This window comes from Antrostomus carolinensis, unplaced genomic scaffold (genome assembly GCF_000700745.2).
Source record: "Antrostomus carolinensis isolate BGI_N321 unplaced genomic scaffold, ASM70074v2 scaffold7612, whole genome shotgun sequence".
Taxonomy (NCBI): Eukaryota; Metazoa; Chordata; class Aves; order Caprimulgiformes; family Caprimulgidae; genus Antrostomus; species Antrostomus carolinensis.
The window spans coordinates 24,686-36,106 of NW_010301590.1; the positions used below are offsets into that span (position 1 = coordinate 24,686).

Here is an 11,421-nt window from a genome sequence, read left to right on the forward strand (position 1 = left end):
TGAAATGACAAAATATTTGCTGATTTTATTTGGTGGAAGTTCTGGCTCTGAACTTCCTGAAGTCAGGATTTAGTCCTTGCTTAGAATTTTTTTCTCTTTGTAACATCCATTAGAGAGGGGAAAAAGAATAATTTTCTGTTTGGTCCAAAAGAGTAAAATTCAGGCTGATTGCAGCTGTAAATATAACTATATCTGAGTATTTATCTTCAAAATAGCTCTTTTTTTCATGCCAGGTCCCATGTATGAAACCAATCTATATCATACTCTTACTCCAGTTGCAAAAAGGAAGATTGTCTAATTGTAACAGCTAACAGACTGCAAGCCAAGAACCAGCTAAATGTAATTGATTGATTAATCAGAAAAGCAGAACTCTGTAAAAAGGTCTGATGATACTTCAACAGGCTTCAGGCATGCACTTGTGCAAAACAACCCAATTTCTATTCAACAAGTGTCAGATAAAGCGTGACAAAGCTGGAAGCAGGGGGAACGACATCATTTAAACACGTGGTTTAGCTCACCTCAGTCTCCATTCAGTGCAGATGAATGTACAAGGTTCAGACACAAACCCTTTCCCCCGGAAAGCTCAAATCAAAGGGAGTGCTAAATGAAAGGTGGTGATTCATGATAAAGATAAATGTGAAACTAAATATAGGAAATTTCTTGCATCTTCAGTTAAAGATACAATTGTAGAAAAGACAGCCTGAAGCTTATTTTTTTTCACATGAGTAAAACAGAGCTATGCTTTTTTAGCATTAAAAAATGACCAGCTGCTCAAGGATTTGTAAAGGGTGCACAAGGTACTTCCATTTTGTGCAGACTATGTGATTGCTTCCAAGACTTAAAAAGCTTTTAGACAGACAGCACTACTTTTGTTTCCTGTAAACAAATAATAATAAAAACCACTTTGCAGGTACCAATAGAAGGCCTAAATGAAAGCTTCTGCATTTTTTCTGGAAAGCTTCTGCATTAATTTTGGAGGGCCAAAATTATCCATGGTGTAGCATTACATCAGTAACTAAGTTAGCTCCTCATTTTAGAAGACTTTAGTCATTATGGAATATAAAACAGTATCACGACTTCGGCCACATTGCAAGGAACCCTCTTAAGTTTTGGTTCATGCTTCAGTTCAACATTTAGAAAGAGAAAGATCTCCTGGATCTCTCCCTTCACACTGAGCACGAGGGTATGGAGAAGGAAAAGCTACAACGAAGACACCAGTCAAATTGTTCCAGGATTTGTGCATGTGGCACATGCACACCGCATGTACAGTTCTAACAGTGATAAATCTATCAGACATAAATACATGTTCTTAACATCAGGTAATGAAGTGGAAACACTACATCACAGACTGCCTACTTACCTTATAGAATATCAGCAAAAGATCATCCAGGTTTCCATGCAAATCTCCTACAGGAAACAAAACCATTATTTTTCTCTCTCTTTTTTTTTTTTTTTTTTTTTAGTTTTCTCACAGAGAAGGAAAAAACCGGAATCATAAAACTGGGAATCAGTCTAGCCCTAACAAGTTTTTCCCTAGTAATTTCCCTTGTATTAGGATTAGCTTCATTTTAAGGTACATGCTGAAGCTGCTTGTAAAATCTGGCAATTAAATACTTAAGAGCATACAATTGTCTTGCATAAAGTTTTTGTCTTTCCAGCTGGATCTGAAGATCAGACCAGTCACACAGCCAAAGGTTCACTCAGGGAAAGGGCAGTAAGAAACATATTATGAACCTGAAAACAGAAAATGCCACTAAAAGACATCTAGAAATATGATAGACTTCCACATACCAACAGGTTTAAATTTACTAAGTGCCCACTATATACAGCACAATTGAACATCTGTATGACTCAGGACCAGGTTTTGATTACTGCAGGCAGGATTTGATGGAGAGCGTCAAGAACTGTCCATGCTTGTGTGCCTCAGTGCTAAGGCCACAGGAATGACAGATTTGGCCCTTTCCGAGAGGTTTATTTTGGAACAGGCAGGGGGATTTCACCCCAACACAAAGAATCACTGCAGCACAGCTCCCCTCTGCATATGACTGAATTTCGTGCACACAGAAGCAACCTTCTCACGTCTCTGACTCACCATCACAAAGCCATGGAACAGTTTCAAAAGCTATCTTGTGATAATATGCTTTCACCACCAATGAGCAGGAAAGGACAGAAGTGACATTTTTATCCCGTCTACATTTTTTCTATGCCACTTTTTATTAACTACAAGCCTGCTGAAATCATTCTAAGGAGTCCTTCAAGCTATGATAGATTTTCATTACATATGTGGATGCATACATTTCAGGTGTGTATTTAACCTGAATTTTTAATTCCAAATTAAAATACAATGGGGAAAGGGATACCTTATTTTAAGGAAATCAACATTTTGGACTAATCTTTCACCTTCTGCAGAGGATCCTTCTGGTTACAAAAGCTATTAGTTTCAATGGCAAGAATGGGGCCCCTTCAGATGCTGCTCACATAGTGCAAATGCAATACAAACATGAGGAGGTATGTTTTGCTTAGTAAGAACATGCTGTGTAGCGAACAAGTATGAATCCATGTTTCCTTGGTTTGGAGAGAGGATTTGTTGGTTTGGTTAACAAATTATTGGTTACACAAAACCTCATTTAAACAAACCCTTTCCTGGCAATCAAAGTAGGTGCATAACCACACTTTAAAAAACACCATTTGTTTTGCATGTGCCATAGTACCCTTCCTTATACCACTTTACTATTACACACAGCACACACTGCCAGCTGTCCAGAGTTAATGGCACCGTTACTGTTCTGTTTTGCAGTTACTGAGCTCTGTGGCAAGTCGGGACACTGCATCCCTTTATCCATAATTTACAAAAGCGTAACAAAATAGAAGGGGAACGAGCTCTTAGTTCTTTACCTTGTGACACATCACATCATTCTGTGAGACTAATTTGTTGGTTGTATAAAGACTGATCCATCCTCTTGGGTCCCTTTAGAAATTACAGTTTATTATAATTGCAATTTATTCTAGATAGTCATGCTGTCAATGGAAGGTCTTGTTTGCCATCCCTATTAAGCCCTCATCAAAATCATTACTGAGTAAATTATCATGGTAAAGTCTTTTTCTCAGTAAGAGGAGAAAGCAGTGAGACTTGCACACAGTGATCAAAATACTTGGTGGCATTTTAGAGATGGAAATGCAGGAATATTTAAGCAACGCTGCAGGGTTAGCTGAATTAATACTGACTCATTCAGAAATGTTTAATGAAAAAAGGAAAGAGGAGGTGAGGGACTTTCTTAAAATATACTTAGTGTGACTCAGGAACCTGATTTTTTTTGTATGTTCCAATTTATGTATTTTTGGAGGGGAAAAAAAAAAAAAGCATCGAGAACTTTCTTGCAATGGCATCATTTGGAAATGTCTGTATCATTCTCCAACCACTTAGAATATCATCCCATAGATAACCAAAGCGGTTATCTTCTTGGCCACCTTACCACAGACAGTTATCTCCTTGGAGTAGGAAGTTGAAAGATGGGTGATATTTGGCATCTCCTTGAGAACCCTCCTGGTTTCACATAGTAGCTGCAGTACGTAGCGGGCATGAAGCAGCTGTGAGGAAGATATGCGGAGAGAAAAGGGAGACCACTTAGAAGTAGCAATATGTCTGTCTGCTTTATTAATATCAGATACGTGTTGCTGAGGTTATTTGTACTACAGACCTCCAAACGTGATTACAGGCTCCAAACATGATTACAGTGCTGGGAATTAGGAGTGTTCATAGCTTTGCACTTGTTTCCTGGTGAATGGATATAGAGCCCTTAACAAACATGCTTTACATGTTCTCCCATTTTATTTCTAGTGTACTGTTTTTACTCTTCCCATCTACAGAAAGGATAAGAGATTAAGTAATAAAGCACTCAGAATCCTTGCGTGAGGTCATCTGTTCAAAGTAACTGGGGGGGGAAAGAAAAAGAAAAAGATGCAGTTCTAGCTGTGAGTATAAACAAAAGCCAAACCAGCCAAAAAAATCCCTGAAGGCCATAAATGGTATTTCAGCAAATTGCAAAAATAATGAGAGGGAAACTCCAGCAAGGGTTGCCTTGTTAAGAGCCATCTTCCTGTTCACTGTGAAGAATTTATGACAACGCAACATTGAAGCTTCTGGTTTTCTCTGCTAATGCTTTTTATTATAATTTTGTCAGTTGGTGATTTTTAAGGCTTTTAATTCAAACACAGTTCTAAGGAAATTTGGTAGAGGAGATAGATGAGCTGCAGACTGGCTTTTTCAGATGCTTTTTTTTTTAAGCAAACAAAAAAGGCTAATTCCATATAATCATTTCCTTAACAAAATGCCAACCATAGTAAGATAAGAGAGAGCTGGCAGTAAGGTGAAGTCTGAGTGGGCTCATTTATCATGTGCTTTATATTTTGCTACTTTTAAGATCAGCATCCACAGAAAATTAGAGGGGAAAAAACCCCTACCATTATTTAGTAAATTATAAAGCAAGACAGACCCTTATCTATTATATACAGTATATTGTTAAGCACAAATGAACGCAAGTTCAAACAAAGCTGTGCCGTGTAATGCCTCCCTGCCCCACCCTCATCTTGTACCTGGGCAGCAAATGGGCTTGCTCAGAGAATCAGCACCAGCCTGCTCAGTGCTGTGGCAGCCGCAGGCAGCAAGCTCCAGAGATTTGTGCCATCGCCCTGTTCCGCTACATTAGCGATGCTTTATATTCACTCTTCCATGATGGTGGAGTCATGCTCACTGGAAGAAGGTGATTAACCCTTGCACCTCAATTCCTCTAAAAATAATGGGGGGCAAGGAAAACCCAGGAAAAGATAACTAGTTTCTAGGTTAGCTTGGAAAACCTTACCCAGTCCTGCATCCTCACTGATATCCCCTGCCCTGCAGCTGCACAGGGTTCCCATTCCATGATCACTGTAATCGCAATACCAGAAGAGGAGATCCCCACTAGCCCCTGCCCCCTCCCCAGTGCTGGCTCGGGAGGTCAGGCAGCCAAGTAGTGAATCGTATCTGGGAACTGGTCTGGCTGAGAGCTGACTGCTTTTGATTTCCTCATGTCAGCTTCCAGCCAGATTGGTTTCCCAAGACAGCGCACCCTGTACCTGCATGGTCACATGGGGCAGCAGGAAAGGATAATGGGTTGGAAAGGAAGGGACAAATATCTCCTTGGGCATCAGTTTAGCCTTACATTGGATTCAACAGATTGTGGAGCTACAACTTGACAGAGATGCAAAATAAATAAAGAGAAACAAACTAATTGCAACTTACCTGTTCATTCCTGAAAGCATGAAGAAGAGCACTGGCATCTTTAACAGTAAGGGGGAATGAGAGTCGTGGTCCATAATAGGAGTCTGGAACATCAATTTTCTTTTCAAATTCTGCTAAACACAAGCCTTCATCTACCAGCTGAGAAGCACTAGGGCTGGTGAAAATGTGAGAAACTGGAACGAGAGGGAAGAAAGACAACAATGTAGAAACTCCACCAGTCCTCCATAGGGCTGTAACCAGCTGAATGTAACTGATACTTTACTTGCTGCACTACTACAGTGGCTATCTCCTGCCTTGCGTAGTGGAAGACCTCCAGGTCTCCCCAGATTGCTTCACAATACTGAAAAAAAAAAACCCAAAAAATATGCAAAAAACAACCAACCAAAAAAAGTCCCAAACCTTTCCAGGCAAAAACTCTTTTCCAACAGCCAGTAGCTGTGGTCAGTATGCAAAACATTTGTTTGTTGTGTTTTCCTTCCCTGACAAAGCAAGGAGATTCAAAAGTCATGACTGATCTTTCAATGACCATAATTTGTTTAAAGTTCAATATTACACTTTGTCCTGGTTTTTGTCTGGGACAGAGCTGGGTTTCTTTCTAGTAGCTAGAAGAGTGCTGTGTTTTGGTTTCAGCCTGCGATTTGTTATGAGAGCAATGCTGATGACATACTGATGTTTTTAATTGTCACCAGAAGTCAAAGGACTTCGTGTTTTGCTAGTCTGCAAGGTCTAGGGAGGGCAAGGAATATTAAAATTAGGAAGCTAGATTGGCATTTGCATATGCCAATGGGATATTCCATATCATATAATGTCATTTTCAGCATATTAATGAGGGGCTCTCTCTCCTGTTGGGGGCTCTCTTTCTGGCTTTCACACAGGCTCTCACTCTTCCAGGACTGCAGTTTTGGTTTTCAGGATTGTTGCTCCTCTGAGACTGTTATCTGAGAGCAGCCTGGGCTTGGTCAGTGGATGGTAGCAATTGCACTGCCTATCGCTCATTTGCATATTGTAGTATTATTATTATTTCAATATAATTATTATTTTAAGTTTTATTTTATTTCAATTATTTAATTGTTCTTATCTCAACCTACAAGTCTCCTTAACCTTGCTCCTCCACTTCTCTCCCCTATTCCCTGGGCGGGGAGTGAGCAAGCAGCTGTGTTTGGCTGCTAGCCAAGTGAAACCACCACACACTTTTAATACAGGTTTTAAAGATTTGCTTTTATTTTCCACATAATTTTTTTAGGCTAAATACGAGTAGCTTACTGAATATTTTAAAAGTCAGCAACAAACCCCCCTTTCTTTACAGTGGATTGCAAAACATTTCTTTCTGATACAACTAGGAGACAATGCCAGCTTTTGGTGGGCTGCCATAAAACCACTGGATGAAATAAAAACATAGTGGTAAAAGCAGAGCAAAGCTTCTTCTAATTTTCCTGCAATGTGGATAAAGCGGGAGCACTGCTAATTGCCTCAATACAATGTTTCCTAGACATACTAATGTAATATAACTGAGTGAACAGTAGATTTTCTTCTTGCAGATTGTCTTTACCATCTATGATTCTAAAAGAGAGAATCAGACCCTAGAGGACAGTGATCTGGCAGCTGCTGTTGCCGAGTTGCTCTTATGAGATGATTGTTACAGACACGTTTTGCTGGGCGACAGGTAAGTTTTCTGTAACCTCGATTAGATGCAACTGGAAATAAAAATGTATTATTTATTTGTGGAGGAATATCTGTAGCTCTGACTCAAAATTCACAGCAGCCAAAACCGGCATGTAGCCTCTTAAAAGAGATTCATAAAGGCCAGCTTGTCTTTTAACTGGATAAAATCCATATTAAAGAAATAAATAGACAAAAATACACTTTTTAACAACTCTGGATTATAAAACCCCCTTTTTTATCAGCTCATCTGCTGTGAGCTGATTAGCACACTCAGCGTACAGCCATGTAAATGGATTAAGGCATCAAGTAACAGCAAGGTGCTCAGAGTTCACTGTTTCCACCAAGTACAGTCTGATTTGCTGTCTTCCACCACAGTTACAGCTTTGTCTGGCCAGATGCAAGAACATTGCCCATGGACTGGAACTGCTGGTTCCCACATACTGATCAGCCAAGCACATCTGCACCAAGTCTCGTCCCAGCTCTAGCAGCAGGTCTCTGGATGGCATCTTCCTCTGTGCCCTACCTCTCAGGAAGCGGGTGGCTGCAGATCACATAGCCAGTTCCTCAGACCACTCAAATTCCTCATCACTTGCCTGTTCTGGCCAGAGGCTCTCCTCGTCTGACATGACTCCTTCAGAGTCATTGGTCTTCTCAGCATTTCAAGCCAGGCAGACACCCGCCCACGCCTACTCCTACTCTAGCCCTCCCTTCCTGCACACAGCAGGCTACCCTTCCCTTTACCTCTGAACATGAACCTGCCATCCTCACAGCCTCTCTTCCTTTTTGGCATAGAGTCAGGCTGAGAAACCCAATCTCCTTCCCTGTAGGACATATCTCTGCAAAGCACACCCCACTTTCCACTTCTGGATAAGTCATCAAAAGCCAGTCATGGTCATTAGCCTTAGAGTGTGCATACATCTCCCAGGCAGTCTTTCAGCTCTCAGAGGAGTCAGTAATGGATGCCCTAATGCGGCCTAGGAATTAGAGTGCTGGCCCATAAGTACCCTAGCCCACCATAAGCCCCATGCAGGACTAATTCTGAAGGACTCAGCACCCTTCTCATTTTAGTCATCTTCTAGTCAAAGCTGGGAAGGCTCTTTCAGTCCATATCGAAAGACAGGGATGAAAATTCTCAACATGTCTAGTTCAGGCACCCATCTTAAGACAGAATGAAATACCCTCTTGTCCTGGTTTTCAGCTGGGACAGAGCTGGGTTTCTTTCTAGTAGCTAGAACAATGCTGTGTTTTGGTTTCAGCCTGCGATTTGTTATGAGAGAGACACTGATAACACACCAGGGTTTTCATTTTTGTCACTGGAAGTGAAGGACCTTGTGTTTTGTTAGTCTACAAGTGCAAGATCTAAGGGGGTGAGGAATATTTACATTAATAAGCTAAACTGGCATTTGGATATGCCAATGGTATATTCCATATCGTATCAAGTCATGTCCAGTATATTAGTGACAGTCTCTTCCTTTTTTGGCTCTTGCTGACTTTCACTTGGGCTCTCGCTCTTCTGGGATTGTGGTTTTGGTTCCAGATTGTCACACTCCGAAGAGGGAATGGGCTGGGCTTGGCCAGCAGGTGGGGAGCAATTGGTACTGTGTATTACTCATCTGCATATTTTATTACTATTATTATTATCATTACTATTTTAATATCAGCATTATTTTAAGGTTTTTTTATTTCTATTATTAAATTGTTTTTAACTCAACCTATGAGTCTCCTTACCCTTGCCTCCCAGTTCTCTCCCCTGTCCCTGGGGGTGGGGAGCAGTGAGCGAACAGCTGTGTTCGCTGCTAGCTAAGGGCCAGCCCAGTGAAACCACCACACCTCTGCAAGTGTCTGCATCTCTCCACCAGCTACAGAGAGCACAGGGAATGACCTGCTTTGTACTCCGACACCAGAGGTCCAGCCCAAGCTCAGTGAGTTGAGCCTTCACTATTAGCAGACCCCACACAGCTGCCCTACGGGACAATAGCCATATTCCATGTTAAATATCAAAGCCCAGAGCCACATGAAGTCAGCCACATTTGGCACACAGTCAGGCTGAGAAACCCAATCTCCTTCCCTGTAGGGCATATCTCTGCAAAGCACAACCCACTTTCCACTTCTGGATGAGTCATCAAAAGCCAGTCATGGTCATTAGCCTTAGAGTGTGCATACGTCTCTGTATGCATACATGCATACAGAAAGCCCAGGGACCTGGTTCTTCTGACAAGACCACCGCTCTGTGGGAGTTGTTCAAGGCAAGTCAAAGACGCCACTGCCAAGGATGTACTCGCTATCGGGGTAACAGGGAATCAGCTACCTCTCCTGAAATAAGCCCTCTACTGTAGGGCATATCTCTGCAAAGCACAACCCACTTTCCACTTCTGGATGAGTCATCAAAAGCCAGTCATGGTCATTAGCCTTAGAGTGTGCATACGTCTCTGTATGCATACATGCATACAGAAAGCCCAGGGACCTGGTTCTTCTGACAAGACCACCGCTCTGTGGGAGTTGTTCAAGGCAAGTCAAAGACGCCACTGCCAAGGATGTACTCGCTATCGGGGTAACAGGGAATCAGCTACCTCTCCTGAAATAAGCCCTCTATCCGTGCACCTTCAGACTAACCATCAGGGTACCTCAGAGTACCTCTGACTCCTGAGGAGTGCTCTTGCATCTGCCAGATACTGACCAGCAGCCATCAGGGCAAAGCTAGATGGACCTTCAGCCCACCAAGAGAAAGAAGCTTTCTAAAACGCTCCAAACATTTATTCCTTCACTCCGTTGCTGGCGCTGCAAGCTGCACGCAGGTGTGACTTATTCTCCACTGCAAGAATCACGCTATGCAAAAAGCCTTGGAAAGGTGTTCATGCTGTGAGGGAGGCATCACAGGCTGTGAAACTGCAGGAAACAGCACTTTTTTCTGTTCTCTTTTGAAGGAAGGCTCCAGGAGGTGTGGCTACTGCCCTGGTGACCTTGAGAGGCACAGCCAGGGGTGCCATGGACTCCCAGTCCCACCACTTTGCCCAGGACATGTTTGCAGCCTTCTCACTCTCAATGCCCCCCACAAAGAGTGAGTCAATGGGTCACCTTTTGCTGGAAAAAGTTTCCAGCTTTCTCTGACCAGAGATCTCTCAATTGAAAGGTTGAGCGGGTATGCAGAATTTTTGGGGGAGGGAAGGAGAACAGTGTAAGGGGGAAAACGTTTTCATTCTTACTTCCCTCAAACCTTTGGAATCAGAAGCAGAACAAGAACAAGACACACAGCTATATAAATATCCCAATCACAACTGCACTGACATCTTAAGCAGGACGAGAGGATGGAAAAAGCTTCAGGGTACAACAGATAAACAATCACATCAAAAGCACTACTGTGTTAATGAGATGGTGGCTGCTTTCTGTCTTTGAAAAATTTATTCTGAAAAAGCAAATTAAAAAGAGGAAAGTGACAAGATGAATAGTGGAGGCCGAGTAGTTTATAATGTAAGGAAAAACACAGATCACAAAATCTTCAGGTAGCTATCTCATCACACACTGGGAAGAACAGGCAACCTATTCTCTGGTAAGAATATTATATACTGTCTTCTTGGAGAGGGCTTTTGAACTACGTGCTATCACACTAATTTAAATGAGCACACACTGATGGAAAAAAAAGCAAGAGGATCGTGGGGTTTAGAAAATGACTGGGAATAGCAAAGCCAATATGAAGCATCTCTGCTTGTTATGTTTACACTCACCATGGCTCGCATCTAAGATCGTCAGCAATTCAGCAGAATTGGAAGCAGTTCATTAAGAATCACTCTATTCCACACTGATTTTGCTTAAATCAGTGGGGCTAGCATGAGTGCTGCAAAAGTCGCTTAGAGCGTCAAGTAATTGAGAGCTTGAAGTTAAGAATGCACAGAGCCAGTAGTTGGACAAACAACCACAAACCACACAACACAAATTTGACATGCAAATTCTGAAAAAATCCTCAAGTCAGCTCCTTTGCGTAGGCAGCCTGGACCATCTCTCTATCAAACAAGTACCTCAAAGAATCTTTCTGTTTCTTTTTGGGTTCTGAGATTTGTAACATGGGGTGTCAGAAAGGGGAAAATAACAAAACAAGACAAAAATAAAGCCTTTGGAGCAGTTATCAAGCCTTAACGACTTCAGTCCTAACAGATCAAAGTTTTAAGCAAGCAAGACAAAGGGGAGCTTTACCACAAACCACACACTCTATCATGTCTTTCAGCATTAACCACATCTGCAACTTCCAGTATCTGCAAGACCAGGAAACAAGTCACCCCCTCAGTGGTAATAAGGGGAAGCCGACAGTACCCTCCACCCCTCTCTGTGCACAGGTGGGGCCTGGATCTCCATCTGCCCATGAACATCCTATGCACGTGTGATAGTTTCACTTAGCTAGCCCTTGGCTAGCAGCCAACACAGCCATTCACCTGCTTTCCCCCCACCCCCAGGGGATAGGGGAGAGGATTAGGGGGCAAGGATAAGGA

At 42.1% G+C, this 11,421-nt stretch overlaps 1 protein-coding gene across 1 annotated transcript in view; it reads right to left on the reverse strand.

The window, feature by feature from the left end:
- The window catches only part of PPEF1 (protein phosphatase with EF-hand domain 1), a 34,775-nt gene that overhangs the window by 15,609 nt on the left and 7,745 nt on the right, over window positions 1–11,421 (reverse strand). Inside the window, exons 5-9 of the mRNA XM_010163520.1 lie at window positions 8,119–8,157; window positions 5,489–5,498; window positions 5,279–5,388; window positions 3,474–3,588; window positions 1,361–1,407 (exon numbers count right to left, since the gene is read on the reverse strand). Coding sequence (XP_010161822.1) covers window positions 1,361–1,407; window positions 3,474–3,588; window positions 5,279–5,388; window positions 5,489–5,498; window positions 8,119–8,157 — 321 coding nt within the window. The remainder of the gene's footprint in view (window positions 1–1,360; window positions 1,408–3,473; window positions 3,589–5,278; window positions 5,389–5,488; window positions 5,499–8,118; window positions 8,158–11,421) is intronic.